This window comes from Equus przewalskii, chromosome 5, assembly GCF_037783145.1.
Source record: "Equus przewalskii isolate Varuska chromosome 5, EquPr2, whole genome shotgun sequence".
In the NCBI taxonomy this organism is placed as follows: Eukaryota; Metazoa; Chordata; class Mammalia; order Perissodactyla; family Equidae; genus Equus; species Equus przewalskii.
In genome coordinates this window covers 53,737,525-53,757,820 of record NC_091835.1, presented here as the reverse complement: position 1 = coordinate 53,757,820, position 20,296 = coordinate 53,737,525, and the positions used below count along the sequence as shown (strand labels likewise).

The following is a 20,296-nucleotide window of genomic DNA, read 5'->3' as shown; positions in this document are numbered from 1 at the left end:
TTATGCGTTTGGGGGTATGTATATAAGTGTCAAAAGCAGAACTCATTTTCCCTTTTGCAGGTTTTGGAGACACTTGAAACAAGTGTGGTGTCCCAGGCTCTCCTCAGTCCTCCTCGTATTGTATACGATTGTACAGGAGGATTCTTCAAGTTCTAGTTCATGGGTATCTTACCCAAGAGGACAAGAAATGCAAAAGTTTCCTTTTCCTGTTATGGGTGTCTCCCTTTGGAAGAGACTTAAAAGTCACCCTATCTTTAAGAGTTTGATATAGAATGTTTTTTTTTTTTTTGGAGGAAGATTAGCCCTCAGCTAACTACTGCCAGTCCTCCTCTTTTTGCTGAGGAAGCCTGGCTCTGAGCTAACATCCGTGCCCATCTTCCTCTAGTTTATACGTGGGACGCCTACCACAGCATGGCTGCCAAGCAGTGCCATGTCCGCACCCGGGATCCGAACCAGCGAACCCCGGGCCGCCGAGAAGCGGAACATGCGAACTTAACCGCTGCGCCACCGGGCCGGCCCCTGATATAGAATGTTTTAATATGAAGTTAAGTAATTCAGAGGTATTAGGGTAGTAGTTAGCACAACCTCATCTGAGAAATGTTTTGATTTGTATTAGTCAAAGCCGGTCTTCTCAAGTCAGACAAAGTAGTTGAGCCAATAGTAGTTAGGTCACTCCACCCCTAGCTGGATCTAGGGGGGGAAGTAAGTTGATGAGGGTCCCTCTTACTGAAATAAGAGCTTTGGAGGAGATGGCACCAATCAAGAGATGAATATGAGCTGGGAGGAATGACAAAAGCACTAAAAAGCCCAAGCCCCGGTCACTGGCCCATACATCCATTCTGTTTGTATGATGTCCAGAGAGCACCTCTACTCCTGCTTCTCTGAAGGACAAGAAACCTGGCATCCCAGTAACTGAGCCATCATCTAGCACAGTGGTATTCAGTACTCCTACTTTATTTATATGGGTTAGGAAAGACGTTAAAGGACCAGCCTTCAGTTCATATGTAGGCAATAGCGAACCAGCAACAAAATACTGGTACAGCGGCTTCCGGTAAGAACCATTGCTATAAACCTGTGTGGCACCCTTTTGATTATCTTGAGTAGCTTGTTAAAAGAACTCTATTTTGGTTCTGGTATCAAGTGGCCATGCACTTTAGTTGTGCCTCACCTTAATACCAGAGAATGACTCCTTATTAGTTTTAAGTCAATCACCAGGCCAGGTACTGTTGTAGGAATGGAAGGATGACATAATCACAGCCAATAAAATGTGGGAGCAACTTTGCTTAGAATTCTTCTGGAAAAGATTTTCCTTGCTCTTAAAAAAGGCACAGAACTAGTTTCTTTTTAAGAACTTACATGTTGTGTCAGAATTTGCTTGAGTCCCTGTAGCCATCTAGCCTCTCTGAGAAAGACAAACCAAGGACAAAGCCAACACTCTCAGGATGACACAGTGGAAAAATGGAAAGACCTGTGTCCTTGATGCTGTTTTTGAGATGCAAAATTGATCACCCTGGAAGCTCCTTGTGTCTTAGTGTTACATGAGATAGTCATTTTCCTTATCTTTGAAGCCATTTTTAGTTATGTCTTCCGACACTTTCAGTCAAAAGTATGCAAAGTGACAACTCTGTCACTGGCTCCCCATGTATATTTCTGGGGTGTAGAAGCATATGAGGTAATTTGTCAATGAAGCATGCTCTGTGCATAGAAGGAGCACTGGACTTGGGCTCAAGAGCAATTTATTGCCCATGTTTGGGTAAGTCATGCTCAGTTTCATATTCATCATCTGTAAAATTATGATAATTATGTTTATTTCACAGAGTAATAGTAAAAACCGAAATGAATAACGTAAGTGAAAGCATTTTGTATACAAATATAAGTTCGTTTTATCACAAAATGCTTCTGAAAGATGAGTTTAGAGTCTCCAAATTTGCTCCAATGTCCAAGTTTTGACAATCAATGTTTTCACTTTTAGTCTTAATAATGGCATTATTTAAATGATGTTAAGTCAGGCAACAGTTGGGAGCACAACTGGAATGAGCAGGATTCTGAGTGGCTCCCACTGAGCCCAGTGGAAAGAGTATCATGGTTGATTATCAGTGTCTTCCAGGGGACAGGATGTAGTGGCACCTGGGGACCTGGGTACTTCGATCACTAGTTTCCATGCTATCTTGAGGCATTTTCAATTTACTTTTGAGGCATTTTCAATTTCAATTCTGCTTGCTAATTAGTTTTGGCCGGTGAGATAACTGTACATAAACCTGTACAACTATCTTGATTGTTTAAAAGTAACACAATTGAAACTTCCAATACTTATTTTGTTCTTGATGTGAACTTTAAGTGTAAATGCTGAGTACATTGACAAAAGTCTTTCTTGAGTTTTGGATAACATCTTCTCAAAACTCAAAAATAAAACCCAAAAACCTCACCAACAGAAATATTATAAACATAGTTTTTATTCTTGTCTTACCTTCAATGAAAAAGGCCTCACGCAACCGAAACATATTTTTGAAACTCCGTAACTGAACACAGAACACAACAGCCTTATGATTATTGTTCTAGACAACTGCTGAATAATTTATATTGCTTTTTTAAAAAATAGCTAAGATCTATTTTATTTCATTCCTTTTTAAAAGCAGCAATATTCCCTCACATTTTTTTCATAAAAATCTAAAATATCTCCCAAGTGTCTTGTATTTATATTTGTTCTAAGTGTTTCATTAAAATTTTTCAGAAATAAGTGCACTTCTAAAGAGAAAATAAAATTTAAATAAAGACAAGAGGAAATAATCATGGTTTAGCAAAACAGTTATTTTGAATCATCTGAATCTTAGCAATTCAAAGAAAAATGTGATTAGTAGCCTGGGACCTCTCTACTGATTAAAGTCTCGATTCATTTATTTTAGATCATCAAAAGATGGATAGCTGTTTCTCCTACCAGTAGATACTGATTGATTGATTGTCTAAAGGTTTTCTACAATAAAACACCAAAAATAAATGTACTTTAAAAATTTTAAATTTTACAGATTTACACAAAGATTTACAGGTGTTTAGAAAACAGAAAAAGTATGCTATTATAGAAATAAATGAAACTCTATCTCAAGCAACCAAAGAAAGCTTTGAATATTCCACACTTGTTGTTTTCCATTCAACTAATAGCTTATTAAATCAGCTATATATTCCATTCAGAAAAGGTTGATTTATACGAAATTCCTTATTTTCAGAGAGCACTATGCTTCAATAAATTTAAAGGTTTCAAACTATGTTAATAAGAAAAGCATAAAAGAAAAATAACATAACTTGCTTTAATACAAAGTTTTTTTAATAAAAAAAGTCAAAGTCTACATTAGATCAGGAAATGAATAAATCTGAATTATACAAGCTTTCTATATACTTAGAAAAACCAAAAACACACAGTTTATAATAAAACTCTTTAATTCAAAATAGAGTCTAATTTAAAGAAAATGTCATTATGCCCAGTTGATTAGATAGGGTTTTGTCATTTAAATTAAATGGTTCACCGGAAACATGGGAAACGTATAATAGAGAAAATTCAATCTCAAGGGTACTTCGCAAATTACCTAGCTAATTTGCATCATGAATTAAATTCTTAGCTTCCAAAGGGCAGACACAGTCTTTAATTGATTTTAGATAGGCACTTAAGAAATGCTTTTGATGAGGAGGAAACCCAAAGATTGTGAATCACTCTATTAACCCCAGGGAAAAATGAGACTCTAAACAGGGTAAACTTTCCAGAACTGCCCATTTCCAAGTTCTTCCTGTTAGTAAGAATAAGGGAGATGGAAACTAAAATGTTCTATTACTATTCAATTAAAAAGTGAACTGAGGTAATTCAGCTCCTTTATCTCTCTCCCTCTCTGTCAACTTGAATTGATGGTTTTTTTTACTAAAATGGTTACCATATCAGAACTAGAGAGCATTGCAATCTCCTCGTGTCTTACCCATCCACTATCACACTAGCAATACAGTCCTTTAAAAAAAAAAGGGGGGGGAGTGATAAAATCTCATACAAGTGAGCCAAAAGTGAAGATTTTTTAAATGAGAGGCAGTTATGATTAGAAAAACTAGAGTTAGTCAAATTGAGATAACCCCAGAATTTTACTAGTTCTCTCTCCTAGATACACAGCCACATACAAGAAAAATGGAGACGAACTATTAGATGAACACATAATAAATATCAAATACTGGAAAGAAAGAATGAATGAATGAAAGGAAGGAAGGAAGGAAGAAAAGGAAGAGAGTGAACAGAGGAGAAAAAACCCAGGATGGCCTAATCGAAACATTGTAGAGCTACCTAGCAGCAACATTTATAAAAATTTTTGTAGATTTGCATAATGATCCTATGCAATTCTTCCCCATTAGGAAGAACATCCCTACAAATAAATCATCATTTTAGATTCTGATCACAGATCATTTGTAACGGTTATAATTGTTATAGCTTAAAAAAAATTTTCTCAATTAACAGTTAAGACAAGTATTAGGCCATTCTTTGATAAAGTATTATTCCTCAACTAGTCCTTAGGAAACCAAAGCCTCAGAGAGTCCTTTTAGAATTAAAATGTTGAGCTAGAAAAGATTATTTAACTCTTAGGGAAATACCCAAAGAATTTGATGCTGTCATCGTCTCCCCTATCCTCTAATGACACCCCCACCCCCCGGCCTGCATTTACTTCCTTAAGTCCATTTACATTAACCACAGTGATGTAGCTAAACATGAACAATATTGCCCTTGAATTAGCTGATCTCTATCAAAGATCTGTCACGTCTGAATACAGCACTCCCACGGGAAAGTAAAACTCCGCTCAGTTGTGAACATCCACGCTGTTCAGGATCTTTGGTACGTCTGGAGTATAAGAAAATAATGGCACAATAATACAAGTACTATCAAAGGAAAAACTGTCATCAAAAGAAACAAGTTAACCAGCCATGATATGTAACAACTTTCTAGAAAACCAAAGTCAATAGCTCTTTGTTCTCTACAAGTCCATTTACATGATCAGAAGTTTGACATTTAAAAAAATAGTTTAATAAAAATACACTAGGTTCTACAAGCAGCCTTCATGGTCATTTCTTAAATTCAACTCACCATAATCAAATTAAAATAATGCCATGTCCTCTTGTTAAAAAAGAAGTCCTCTTGTCACAAGAAAAGCAACTTTACATTTTATACGATACAGTACATCTCCCTATGAGTATACAGACTACGTATAGAAAGGTCATCAGTATTTCTCAATGCAAAGTAAATATATTAGTGGAGTGCTCGAGTGAAGGTGTTGAACTTCCTCCTCATTATAAACTTGCCACTCCCGACTGTGGAGTTTGTGTAATAACATGATGATAAATTCTATTTTTTAAATAATTTCCTTTTTAAAATTTCTTAAAACCATTACAGAAATTGTCTTCATATATATTCTATAGATGTCCAAACCAATAGGGCAAGTGTTCTAACACCAACTATGGAAGATGGCTTTTATTGATTATCTAGACCCATAAGATTTGCAGTAAAAAAGCAATACTGCAGTGTTACCTACAGGTGAGCCTATGTTGCTTTAAATGATATGTGTTTCTCCTGAATTGATTAGAGGTGTTACAGTACAAAGCCACAGCAGACACAGGCAGAATGGACCTCAATACGCATGTAGGCAGTGCAGTTAGAAAGGGATGTACGTTTCTTTTATTCCAGTACCTTCGTATAATAAAGTTAACAAAAATAATAAAATATTAAAAAAAAAAAAAGCCAGCTGGCACTGCCAACCAATTCCTGTAGTAGTCTTAGAAATCCTAGTCCTGTAGAATTTCCTCTTGTAGTCCTAAGCACCACCGTCTTCAGGAGTATTTCAGTGTACTGTTATCTACGCCAAGCAAGCCTGGTGATGCAGCTACCTGAGTTCTCTTGGTTGTGGGAGAATGTGATCTTCATTCATAATTTCCCAGCTTTCATGTAGGTGGGGATGGAGCCACGCTGAGTCAACCCTTCAAACCTTTTATAGGTATAATTGAGAAAAACCCAGTCTTTGGATTTGTAGTCCGGTTCTGTGGTGTTTGGCACTAGAAAGAGAGAACAATTCACCAAGAGCAAAGGAATTTCATTACTGAAAATGTCATCATCTTTGTAGACTTTTAATAGTGTTAGTTGTGCTGTAGATTGTCTTACCCGGTTGTAAAATATCAGATTCAGGAAAGTCATCAAAATTTGAAGTATCATCAATGCTTTTGATTTCTATAGGGATTGCAGCTGGCCTTTCCCTAAAAAAAGGTATTGAGTAACCATGGTAAATTTTCCTGAATTCTTAATTTTCCAAAAAAATAATTCTACTTGCAAATTCCACATGCTATTCTATATTAGAAGAGTCAAAGAAATTTAATATGGATTTGAAAATAAGTGGATTTCAGAGTTGAATATAATTTTTTATTAAAATATCATCATTTACTTGGAGTTTTTATTTCTTTGTACCAAGACCTTCTCATGCTGTTTTTTAAAGTGGAAAAACAAGAGTTAATGAAAAGGAAAGTAGAACAGAAGAGATTTTATTTAAAATATCTTATAATTATAAAGTACACTGGATATTATGGGGACTCGATCCTACCTCATTAATTCTGGAATAGAATTCTTCTAGTAGAGAATTCATAAATCACAAGTCATTTTGGAAAATAAGGGGCTCAAACGGTGAAAGGGCTACACATTTTTGATGAAATCTGAATCCAAAAACTTCTCAGTCATATAAATTTTAAGGGAATCAGGGACATTTTTTTTTTTTCTGCTCTATCTCCCCAAACGCCCCCCATACATAGCTGTATATCTTAGTTGCAGGTCCTTCCAGTTGTGGGACGTGGGATGCCACCTCAACGTGGCTTGACGAGTGGTGCCATGTCCGCACCCAGGATCGTAACCCTGGGCCGCCACAGCGGAGCACGTGAACTTAACCACTCAGCCACGGGGCCGGCCCCACAAAAATGCCTTCTTATCATGCTAAAAATATTTAAGTATAGAAATAGTTAAAAGAAGCTATCAATTTTTGTTGCTCTTATTTTTTCAACAAATACTTATTGCATCTATTAGGTGATAAGTTTACAAAACTATGTAAAAAGCATGTATATATTTTTCCCAGAATTATTCCAAGTTAATTAATACTTAATCTACTAACTTAATAAATTTATATTAGTTTAGTGGAAAGAACCGTAAACCCAGGTGCCCTGAGATCTAATCTCTTGTCATTAATTAGCAGGATGACCTTAGGCAGGTAAGTCTCTGCTCTGTCACTATTTATTTCCTCACTGTCAACAAGATTGGATTGGTGGTCTCAAAGCATCCTTCCAACTGGAAAAAGGGGGCAGTCATATGGGTCTCTTCAAGGAGATGATGTATGTACAGTATAATACAGCGCAGCAGTTAAGAGTCAGAACTCCAGAATTAAACAGCCTGGGTCCAACGCTAGCTAGCAACTCTAGCTAGATCATTGACTAGCTGTGGCACTATAGGCAAGTTACCTCTCTGTGCCTTAGGTTCCTCATTTGTAAAACGGATAATAATAGTACCTGTTTTATAAGGTTTATTATGAGAATAAGATAAGAAATGCACATAAAGTACTTAGAACAGTGCTGGGCATATAATAAATGATCAAAAAATCAGCTACTATTACCACGGGTAGAGTGCCTAGCACACAGTAGGAGCTCCAGTGAAGCTCTGCGTGGACGAAGTGACATATAAGCTATCTTGAAAGATGAAAAGGAGATGCTGGCAGGGAAGGGCAGGGACAGGTACAGGGCAGGGAGAAGAGCATTTCAGTCAGAATGAATAGCACATGACAAAGCCCTGAGGTGGGAGGAGTGGGAAAGATCACACAGGATGCAACTTGTACAGATGAGGCAAGAGCCACACCCCACAGTCCTGAAACAGCAGATAAGGATCCTTAATTTGATTCTAGGTGGAAAGGGAAGGAAGAAAATGGCATGATCAGATTTAAGTTTCTAAACAGCTGCGGTGTGGAAAACAGATCACAACTACTGAAGGTAGTTTGGCCATAAACTGAATAAAGGTGAAAGCTTACAATTAACAACTATAAGCAAATTCTTAAAAGTTACTTGCATTATTTAATTTTTCCCACAATGTTTAAAAAAGTGACTGTATTTTGTTATAAATTAATAAAGGAGACACAGTATGGTATATTAGAGAGAAGACAAAAATGAGAGGTTATGGTGTGAAATGTAAGTACATCTTTGTTGTGCTAACAACCTTTATCATGTAACTCTGAATATAAGAATCTAAACAGACGCACAGTATGTGGTTTTTCCCTTAAAGTGGATATTAGCTAAAATAAGTCATTTAGCTCTAGCCACTATAGTTTTACTAACTTATATAATCCAGAACAATCATTTAATAACATTATAACAGTGTTACTTCTTGTCTTTAATCTAGTAGAATCAGAGAGAAATCAATCGCTGTCTAGTTAAAAAATTTGTTTTCACTCAGACCTCTCCATTCAAAGCCTATGAACGTACCTGATGTGCCCCCAGTCTACACCTTCAAAAAAGGGATGATCTTTTATTTCTTCTACTCCACTATTTCCAATTCTATTTTCAGAATCAACACAAAATCTAGAAAATGGAAACAGGGAAATTATCATAAGCAAACTGTATCTAAAGTACTCTGTATTATTTCAAATATTGTTTTTTTCTGTTTACTGAAGTTAATCCTGTGTCTTGTGGGAAATGTGGGAGAAAACAGAAATCATCTGTAATTGCACTATTCAGAGATAACTACTGTAAACCATTTGAAGCCATTTCCTTCTAGTCTTTTGTTATAATTTTTTAAATATTGTGTTGATACAGTAGTTACTATTTTAGGACCATTTTTTTCACTTCATATCCTGAGAAAATTTTGCAAAGTTGTTAAATATTTTTTATAACTTCATTTTCTAAAATTTGCATATATAAATAATAAAATTTTTCCAGCCAGTCTATTATTATTGAACGTTTAGATGGTTTTCAATTCTTCATTACTAAAAACAATATCATGATAAACATATCGTACCTAAATTTTTACACACATCTGATTATCTATGTAAGCAAAATTCCTAGAAGTAGAATTATTGGGTCAAAGATCATATATAGTTTAAAGATTTTTGATAATATGCTGCCAACTGTCTGTTCTCATAGGTTATCCCAATTTATATTCCTTCCAGCCATTCACAACAACATTTCCTCTTAGTGGAGAAACAGAAGGGGATCTTTTGCTTAGAAAAGATTTCATATATAGACTTTCGTGATATGAACTGCTACTAAAAATTTACCTTCCTTTTTTTCTTTAATGGGATAGGGTCATTGCATTCTAACAGAAGTGCCCTTTGAAATAATACAAGATCTCGTCCCTCTTATTAACTCTTACTTTTTCTTTCTGCATACTTCCTTTTAAGAGTCTACATTTTTTAAAAACATTTTTCCTTACTGATCTCTTTGATTGCATAGATCAGTGGCAGTCCTTCTCTTCCCACGGAAGTGGAATGGGCAATTGAGTCTTTTGGGGATCTGCGAAGTTTTGGGATACCACAAACTCCTCCAGGGATTTAACCACTCACCTAAGAATTAAGTCCTTGGCTTTCTCAGATATAGGCACCTCTGGAGGGAATACCAGAGTTTCTTTCCAGTTCATCACTTTTCTGTATGTTTCTTGCGGTGTTTCAGAACAGAAAGGTGGGTATCCTACATATCAGAGAAAACAAAAGTTTTATCAGCTGTTATGATCATAGATGCCATACCTACTATACGTGTCAAAGAAACAAAATAGCCCTGAGTGCTCTATTTAACAATAACAAATGCCACCATTCATCAATTTATAATAAAATTGCTAATCAAGTCAACAATAAAGGACTTCAAGCATTGCCCCCCCTTCTGAAAGGCCATGCAGACACAACTTTGACAACATCTGAATTCCGGTTAAATACCCCATTCCTGAAACAGGTTCCCTGGAGAACTCACTGGTATTTATCATTGTGTATTGAACACTGAGGAATGTCAGAAATCAGTTTACAAGAGTTCAGATATTTTATTTTCCTTTATTTATTTTTGCTGAGGAAGATTCACCCTGAGCTAATATCCGTGCCAATCTCCCTCTATTTGTTAGTATGCGGGCCACCAGCAAACCATAGCCACTAACAGAGCAGTGTAGGTCTGCACCCAGAAACTGAAGCTTGGCTACTGAAGTGGAGTTGCTGAACTTAACCACTAGGCACCAGGGCTGGCCCCAGATATTTTAGCCCATGATATCTGCAATATGTTCAATCAGTGACACTCAAGGAAATTTATATAGTATGTAAGTAAATGAATGATAAATCATACCTATTAGCATTTCATACATAATCACTCCCAAAGACCACCAGTCACACAATTTGTTGTAACCAGTCTGCATGAATACTTCCGGAGCAATGTAATCTGGTGTCCCAACTGTGGAATACGCCTGCAAAGGAACAGCTTGTCAAACCAGCATTCTTAAATTTTTTTCGAAAGATCTGAGTATGGCTCACTACTGGCAAAAGCAATATATACAGAAGTTAACTTTTCATTTAATACTTATTTGGCATGTTTTTCATGTATAAGGGCTTGGTGATAGGTACTGAGTCAGATAATATGTTACTTAAGACATGATTTCTGCCCCCTAAGAAGCACATCTAAGTTGATTATATATTTAGCTCTAAATTCATTTCAAAAGACTAAAAAGGTTGAGCCCAATAGGCCTGGCTTCCTCACTCACTACTGATGTGTTCTTTTTTTTTTTAAAAGATTTTATTTTTTCCTTTTTCTCCCCAAAGCCCCCCAGTACATAGCTGTATATTCTCTGTTGTGGGTCCTTCCAGTTGTGGCATGTGGGACACCACCTCAGCATGGCCCAATGAGCAGCGCCATGTCTGCGCCCAGGATTCGAACCAACGAAACACTGGGCCGCCTGCAGCAGAGCGCGCAAACTTAACCACTCGGCCACGGGGCCAGCCCCACTACTGATGTGTTCTTAAGGCAAGTTATTCAACCTCTCTGAGCCTCAGCTTCTGCTTACATAAAATTGGAGTAATAATACCTGCCCTAATAGACTTGATATGGGGATGAAACAAGAAAAGGAACGTGCTTTGTAAACTACAACCTGCTATATAAACATCAGGTAATTCCATTATAAACTTCATTCTGGGGCACTCACTATCCATTGGGGAGCACTGCAGTTTTTCATTCTTAATTGTTGTAAAATCTTACAAAAACTATTTCTTTAAGGCAATAGTTCTCAACTAAGGGTAGTATTCTAGGGGCCATTTGAAAATGTGTGGCAGCACATTTTGTCACTTCAGTGACCTAGGGGAGAACATAACCGGCATTTAGTGGGCAGGGGATACAGGCTGTAAAGAATTTCCTGCCCAAAATACCTATAGAGTCCCCTCTACTTCTCCCTTGGGAAACACTGATACGAGTTGTGATGATAGCCATGAGAACAGTGTAATATTCACTTCAGTAATCACCTGTGAATATTCTGTAAATAGAGAGGTACAGAATTCCCACCATATTTTTAAGCAGTATTCATTTATCCCTTCAAAACTAGGAAATACTGCAGTTCCTTTCTCAATTGTGAAATCTGATCTAAAAGTGACATATTTCAAAGTAGAAGGAAGGTTTTGTCATTGATGCATAGCTCAATACATTTTTTAACACTTTTTACACTTTTAAAAACAGTGAAATGTCTTACAAGCATAGGAAGCTTGTAATTACCTGGGTTAATGAGAGAATGAGCTCAATAATGCAAAGGTCTTTTAATTTGGTTTGAGAGGGTATCAGACTATTATCTTATTGTCTATTTATCTTCCTAAGGGAATGCTGAATTAGTTTCCCTTCATCATTTGGTTGAATTTAACAAATATTTAGAGAATGTCTGTATGTGCCAGTCATTGTACAAAACATTAGGAAAACAAAGTCAAAAGGCACATTCCTAACCTTGAGAATGTTCATGACCTAGTTCACAGGATAAAGAGAAAGAGGAAAGGGGCAAGCAATTCTCATATTTGCTAAGTAACAGAGGAGAAATATGGTGTGGGGTTAAAATAGACAGTGTTATTCCACATCAAAGGAGTAATTAAGTTTATCTGCAGTAAAGTCTGTTTTCTAATTTTATCTATTTATCTATTGATAAGATACTCTAAAGATAAGCCATAAAGTAAAAATCAGCTTTTCACTTTATAGGCAAGGAAATGTTACAGACAAACTAAAACCTGTGTGATCTCAAAATGAGCTCTATCATTGCTACGAAGTAGGCATTACTCATTGTGAAGATACGAAATAATCGGGCAAAAACCAGATGAGATTTTAGCACCAGGGCACAAAATTCTTCCTTAGAAACATGGCTAACTCACCAGTTGTCTCCTGTTCTTCTTCCACGTTTCTGCTTTCCTCTTTGAATTCATGTTCTGAAACGCTAATTTCAACAAGACAGAATTGTAATCATGAGGGGAAAACTCTCACCAAAAAAAAAAAAAAAAAAAATTCACGCATATAGTTTAAAATACATTGGTTTAAAGAGTGAGGAGAAGGAGAGAACCTTCAGTTCTCAAGAGCACTGAAGTAAACCAACTATACTACTTTAATGAGGAAAAAAACCAAATCAGACTTACAGAAGTCACTTGGTGGGTTGTGTGTAAGGTTTCTGTAGAATTCAGTCCTGTGAGCTTTCTTTAATCCCGTGCACAAACCAAAATCAGATAATTTTACATGACCCTAAAAAAAAAAAAGGTCTAGTAAAATCAACAGATGATATTAACTTTGAGACAAAAGCCTTATCATAAACTCTTCCTTTAAATGCAATTATTATAAAAATTCTTAGCTTAAAATTCACACAGGTGCAACGTAAAATTATAAATATTTGATGATGATGACTTTAAAAAGTATAAAATGGAAGAAGATAAACAGACAGCCATATTCTCTTGATGTCATTTCACTCCAGAGTCCTCTCCTATTGCATGAGTCTATGAAATAATGCAGTTTAGCAATAATATAAATTGCAGTCGCCCATTTCCAATCACAAAGTCAGCTCTATTACTCCATAAATAATCAGCAACCTAATAATTCACCAATTTATTCACATGCCTTGGCATCCAATAAAAGATTGTCTGGTTTAATATCCCGATGGATGAAACCCAACTGATGGATTGCATCTATTGCCAGAACAGTCTCTGAGATGTAGAACTGTGTTTCCTCTTCTGTCAAGGTATCTTTCTTCATTAGCAATGTCATCATGTCACCTAAATAAAGGAAAATAAGTATTGTGTATTAGAAATGCCTCAAAAGGGGAATACCTTGTAAAAGCTTTCTTTTTATCTATACAATGTATGCCTGATTTTTGCATTTTATGATCCACCCAGTATATACCTCCAACTATCTCTAGGGCCAAATAAAAAAAGTGTCATTGCATAAGCAAAGTTTCATGACATTTAATGGTTTTAAGGTAGAAAGTATGTGAAATCAAATCAGAGCAGAGATGATAAGGAAGTAATATCCACTATTCAACATCCACAATAAGTTGCTAAGGAAAATATGTCCAACTGCGAAAATAAATCAGAGGAAGCAAACCTGGAAACGGGATATATTCTTTCACATTCAAGTTTCAAAAACACTCAGAGGTCTTCGGGCCAGCAAAAATAGGACATCATCCCACTAAAAGAGTCACCTCTAGACATTCCTTTATTATCAAGGAACTTTTTCTTTAAAAAGGGGCAAAGAATAAAAATTGGTAAACTTACAGCTCAGAATTGACAGCTGTTAATATTTTTTCATGATGCTTCAAGCCTTTTAAAAAAAAATAGCATGTAGAAGTATTCTTTGTCCTCCATTCTCATGCTATTCTCCTCTCCCCTTCTGCTGAGTAACCGTTATAATGGATTTGGTTTGATGTGTACCCTCCTAGCTTATTTTTAAAATATGTTCTCATATACATATATTAATCTATCTATAGTCTTCTGTATGTATTCTTAGGAATTACATAAATGGCATCAACTGTACATATACTTCCACAGCTTGCTTTATTCCTTGACTCTGTTTCTGAGATCTTACTGTTGAAACAGATATAGCTCCTGCTGCTTAACTACCGTAAAATATTTCATCGCATAATTATGCCACATTTTATTTATCCACTCTTCTACTGATGACATTTATCCTGCATCCAGTTTTTCACTGTTATGACAATGCTGCAATGAGTATCCTTTACAGGTCTTCCACGCACACATTGAGGAGAATCTCTAGGGAAGACAGACGGTTGTGGAACTGCCGGATTGTGGGATCCATGCAGTTCCAACTTTACTGCTATCTGTGAATAGCTCTCCAGAGGAATTAGAGATTAACTTACATATATGAGAAGCCAGTTTCCCCCACAGCCTCGTCAGACTTTTAATGTCTTTACTAATCAGATGAGTGTGAAACAGTATCTCATTCTTGTTTCAATTTGCATTTCCCTGAATACGGGTGAAGTTGAATACTTTCCTATCTACTTTATAGACCAGCCAGAGTTTCTATTCTGTACATTATCATTTGCACACTGGGTTGTTTGTCTTTTTCTTTAGTGGCTTATCGTTCTTAACTCTAGACTTCTAACAATCTAATTATATTCAGTAAACCCAGAATGGTAGTATTTCAAATAAATACTATAAATACTATATAATAAATAAAATGCTATATAATAAATAAGTACTATAAAATAAAATGCCAACTTTATCATTCCTTCAAAACAGTCTGAATTGTGGTCAAAATTAGCATTATTATGGGAGGAATTATAGGGAAACCAAGACTGACTATGTAAAACCTCAGAGCTAGGAATATGAAAGTAAAATTACAATAAAGTTACAATTATAAAAATTAATAAAATCATAAATTACAATAAAATTATAATGACATATAAAGATGTGCTGTGTCAGTCTGTTATCGCTATTATGTTTGCTTTTACCTCCAGGGAGAAATTCCATGATTAGATAAAGGTTCCTCTTATCTTGAAAACTGTAAAACATCTTCACCACCCAGGCACCATCTGCTTCTACCAAAATATCTCTTTCTGCTCGGATATGGGCCACCTAAATGATGTATTTTGAAAAAATAATTGTAACACATTACACATTTTTCAAGCTTACCTCTTACAATTATCCATCCAGTTCTTTAAGAGATGAAGGAAAGCTGGAGTTTTAGAAAAGGTTTGAAACATGTATGCATGTTGATATTCTCATTAAATATGGAGAGCCTCAGGAAACAGTTTATTTTAGCTTCTATCTTTAGGCCTAAAAAGGTGGGATCCACAGGTATATTGCGGAAGCCAAGGCCTTTGAGGTAGAAAAATGATCAGACTAAAAACTTTCTAACCACCTTAGCCAAGGATCCTGGCTTGTCATAAATTTAGGGCCCTGATCTGACTTTTAAAAGTTAAATGTATACGATGTACATCTGAAAGCTATATGTTATAATCCAATGTTAGTGCAATTAATAAAAAATTTTTAAAAATAAATAAATAAAATAAAAACCTTAAAAAAAAATTAAATGTAGTAAGCAATGCCCTATAGATTGACATAACAAAGTCAGGGTCTTCAGCAAACTATTTTTAATTGTTAATAGTAAAACAAAGAGCTTGACTTGGTCTTTAACCATTTGTTTTTTGTGGGTTTTTTTAAAGATTTTATTTTTTATTTTTCCTTCTTCTCCCCAAAGCCCCTAGTACATAGTTGTGTATTTTAGTTGTGGCTCATTCTAGTTGTGGCATGTGGGACACTGCCTCAGCATGGCCTGAGGAGTGGTGCTAGGTCCGCGCCCGGGATCTGAACTGGCGAAACTCTGAGCTGCCGAAGCGAAGCACGAGAACTTAACCACTTGGCCACGGGGTCGGTTCTTGGTTGTTTTTTTTAAGATTAGAAACCTTTATAATAACTTTATATTATTTTGTTATAAGAGACTACCCCTATAATATCGACAATCGTCATCTACAAAAAATTAGTGTAACTTTTTGGGGTTTTGCTACTGACTTTTGTCAGACACGTAATTACTAGGGATACTATTATTTAGACACTTGATAGGCTGGAAAATTTCATAAACTGAGTAATTTGTGGGGTTGGTATCGATTTTCAATTGCTTTTGCATTACTATATTTTTTCTTCAAAGATTAATAATAAGATTTGATTTTATGTTTTTGCTATATTTACTGTGCACATGAACTCTGGCCCAAAGCACATGAGAACATAGATTTGTAAGTCTTTTCATGATAATAAAATATGATCTGCTTAAAATATCATATTTGGGATTACTGTATTATTATCTGGTACAGTAAATGCTCTCAGCTCAAAGCACAAAAATAAAAGTTGAAAACTATTTCTGGCATCAAAAAACTTTCTCTCTCTGATGTTTCATAAAGTGAGAAATGGTATCAAAATTTTTACCTATTGCCTTTTACAAAAGCATTTTAAGACGACACAGGAAAAAGCTTAAACTGCTTATGTTGCATCTCGTGTTGTCAGGAAAAACAGCTACATCATAAACTTGGCTTGATTATTTTTAAATATCTTAAAGCCAGATTACAGGATATGTTTTCAAAATGGGCATGTTTCCCAAGGCTAGGAAGTAGCACCCACAGTAATCTGGTATCACAATAGTGGGAAATAAATTGCTACTTAATTTTGCAATAATTTAAATTATTTAAAGTAAATGTGATAAAAACGTAAAATAATGACATGTTAGGATTGAGTATGAAAAGGTTTTCTAAAATGAAATTGAATGGTGACAAATGAGGATAAATTTTTATAGCGGGAAAACAACCCCAAAATGCAAAATAGAGTTGATGTTGGGCCCCAGTGAGATTGCCCCTGCAGAGGAACAGTGGTAGAAGCTCTTCAACTTCTGGCAAAATATTCTATACCAGGGCTGTCCAACAGAAATACAATGCAAGGCACATATGTAATTTAAAATTTTCTAGCAGCCACAGAAAAAGTAAAAAGAAACAGGTGAAATTGTTTTTAATAATATAGTTTTATATGACCCCACACATCCAAAATGTGATCATTTCAGTATGTAATCAACATAAAAATTATTGAGATATTTTACACTTTTTTTTTGTACCAAGTGTTCAAAATTTGGTGTCTATTTTCCATTTATAGCATATCTCAATTCAGACTAGCTACCCCAGTAGCCACATGCAGCTAGTAACTAAAGGCTTCAGCTGGAACTAACTGCTGCCTCTTGTCCTTCCTCTAAAACCCCATCTAGGACTAATCCTATTACAGCTTAGTTAGAATCCTGTTTATCTCCTTGTCTCTGAGGCTCCATATCTTGACCCAGACCCTTATTCCCAACAATATCTGTAATTCTCAAAAACAACTCAGTATCTCCACCATCCTTGCCTTCCAGATCTCTTCCCTCAGGAATCAGACTGTCTTCAACAAAGTCCTGTATCACCTCATCTCTGGATGGTTCCCATCACCTCCTCATCCTGACTGAAACCTGGCTGTCTCCTGAGAGTCCTGTCTTCCAACAGAGTGAGTTCTCAAGAATGGCCTGCTTTGCTCTCCCATGTTGCTTGGTGAAGAGGTGGGTTTCCTGCTCATTCTCATGGCTCCTTCTGAACACTGTGACACGTTCCTTCTCTCCAGCTCCTTTGACGTGCATGCTGTGAGACTACATCAGCCACCATCCTTCCTCATGGCTGTCATTTATGGAATTCCTGGTCAATCTCCCTCACTCATTCAGGACTTCAGCTCACAGCTCACCAATTCCCTTTCCATCCTTTCCACTCATGGATGGATTTCAACATCTATAAGGATGAACCATCAAATACCCTATCTACACAGTTCCCTGACGTCTTCCTCACCTCCACTCATCTTTTCCTCCACTACATCTCAGCCACCCACGGTAATCTTCTTGTCCTTCTCATCACCAGTAATTGTACCTCCTCTAAAATCTCAATTTGAAGGAACTCTGTTTCTGATCTCCACCCTTTATCCTTCCAGGTTTCTTATTCTTATACTTCAATTTCCATTCTATGGACCCTACCACTTTTTCTCTATTACTTTCCTCATAAACTCATTTCTTTCTCTAGCCAGTCTCAGTTCCATCATTAGGATCACTCTTTTGCAAATGCCTTGAACTCCCTTGTCCTTCCCTCTCTCTGTTGTATTTGCCTGGAAAAACACCAACCCTAGTTAAATCCAAATTTCTGTCTATTCCATCATGCCCCTGAGCAACTAAGCATTACTAGAGAAAAATCACCAACTCTACCAACTGGTTTCACTTTACATTCATGATTGCAAATCTCAGTGCGCATTCAACTATATTTCCCTACTTCAAGTCAATAGTTCTAACTATTTCACAATCTTCTCTCCTTATACCTCCAACAAGTCATCCATCCCTCCTTAACTTTGAGCTGACGACCTCACATATGTGTGCTCAGGGAGGAACTTGGCACCTTACAGTGCAGATCAACCCCCCTGCATTTGTTCCCATTTTCTCTGCTTTTCTCTCCTGTTTTAATGAATAGGCCCCTACTCCTAACAAAGATCAACTCTTCTATCTTCCAGTGTATTCCTGTAATTATTTCCCCTCTCTCTCTTGTACCTTCAATTTTTCTCTCTCTTTCTTTTTTTTGGTAAAGAAGATTGGCCCTGAGCTAACATCTGTTGCTAACATTCCCCTTTTTTATTTTTTCTCCACAAAGCCCCAGTACATAGTTGTATATCCTAGTTGTAGGTCCTTCTAGTTCTTCTGTGTGGGATGCCACCTCAGCATGGCTTGATGAACGGTGCTAGGTCCACACCCAGGATCCAAACTGGCAAACCCTGGGCCACCAAAGGGGAGTGCCCAAGCTTAACCACTACACCACTGGGCCGGCCTCCATTTTTCTCTTTTTAATGGATTCTTCCAAACATCATTGAAACATTTCCTCTCTTAAACAAACAAACAACCTCGTTTTGACTCTAAATCTCACCTTCCCAACCTATTCTTTGTTCCGCTTCACACAAAAGATTTATCAACACTCACTTCCTCCATTTCTTGCTTCCCGTTTTCTTTTCCACCATTTCAATTAGGCTTCTGCCCTCTAATCCACTGAAACTGTCCTTGCCAAGTTATTCAAAATCTCCATATTAGGACATCCAGTGGCCTATCTTGCTCTTGCTCTCTCTCTCTCGTAGCAGCATTCAACATAGCTGACCACTCACCATCTCCTTTAAACACTTTCTTCTCTTGGTTTCCAAGACACCATGTTCTTCCAGTTTTCCACTATCTGATTAGATGTTCTCTCTTGCTCTCCTCAAATGGTTTCTCCTCTGCCTTGTGTCCCCTAGGGCCTGGATCTAGGCCCTCTTTTCTTCTCTATCTGTATTTGTTCCTGAGGCAATCTTGTCCCGTTACTTTAAATATCATCAATATATTGATGACTTTCAAATTATATTTCTAGTCAAACTTCTCATACTCTAGCCAACTGTCAACTAAATACATCTACTTGGATATCTAACAGGCAGCTCAAACTTAATATGCCACCAAGAGAACTCTTGATTCCCACTGTCTCCAAACCTCAGTCTTTTCTAAATCAGAAAATGACACATCACGCATCCCATTCCTAAGTAAAACTCTAGGTAATATTCTTGATTCTCCCCTTTTTTCCTCACTAACCTCACCCCCCAACATACAGTACATCACAGAAAATACTGCTGGCTCTTCTATTAAAACATATACTCAACCTGTTCGACTTTTCTTCAGCTTGACTGTTGTAACCCTAGTCTAAGCCACAATCATATCCTGGCTGGAATTGCCACAGTCTCTCAGGTGGTTTCCCCACTTTAAATTGTGTACCTCCTATCAGCAAGCAAAGGGGTTGATTCATCTTTGTAAAGCATCCATCAGACATGCCACTGTCCTGTTTAAACAAAACACTGTCTTCCCATTGCATTTAGAATAAAATCCAAACTCTCTATCTTGGCCTTCAAAGCCCTATGTGATCTGGTCCCTGCCTACCTCTCCCATTTCATCTCTAACCACTCTTCCCCTCACTTAATTCTAGCCACAAATGGCTTCTTTCAGCAGGCTAAGATTCTTCTTGCCTCAGAGCTGCTGCATTTGCTACCTAGATCTCTGTTCTACTATATCTTTATACATCATTCTTTCTCATTACTCAGTCTCTCATCAAATATTGTGTCTTCAGAGAAACATTCCCTGATCTAATTCCTCCTCCCAAACCCAGATCATCTGTATCACTTTATCCTTTTGTAAAATTTTCCTTTACAGTACTTATCAA

General features: G+C 36.6%; 1 protein-coding gene across 10 annotated transcripts in view; it reads right to left on the bottom strand.

Moving 5' to 3' along the window:
- Positions 1 to 3,301: 3,301 nt before the first annotated feature.
- The window catches only part of STK38L (serine/threonine kinase 38 like), a 79,667-nt gene continuing 62,672 nt past the window's right edge, over positions 3,302 to 20,296 (bottom strand). For 6 of the 10 annotated variants that reach the window (XM_070620867.1, XM_070620860.1, XM_070620864.1 and 3 more), the window contains 9 exons: positions 14,981 to 15,104; positions 13,132 to 13,286; positions 12,660 to 12,762; positions 12,402 to 12,463; positions 10,354 to 10,471; positions 9,594 to 9,717; positions 8,518 to 8,613; positions 6,173 to 6,264; positions 3,302 to 6,066 (listed from right to left, as the gene is read on the bottom strand). In XM_070620867.1, coding sequence (XP_070476968.1) covers positions 5,939 to 6,066; positions 6,173 to 6,264; positions 8,518 to 8,613; positions 9,594 to 9,717; positions 10,354 to 10,471; positions 12,402 to 12,463; positions 12,660 to 12,762; positions 13,132 to 13,286; positions 14,981 to 15,104 — 1,002 coding nt within the window. In that variant the 3' untranslated portion in view covers positions 3,302 to 5,938. The remainder of the gene's footprint in view (positions 6,067 to 6,172; positions 6,265 to 8,517; positions 8,614 to 9,593; positions 9,718 to 10,353; positions 10,472 to 12,401; positions 12,464 to 12,659; positions 12,763 to 13,131; positions 13,287 to 14,980; positions 15,105 to 20,296) is intronic. The other 4 variants (XM_070620861.1, XM_070620863.1, XM_070620862.1 and 1 more) reach the window with 1 other exon arrangement.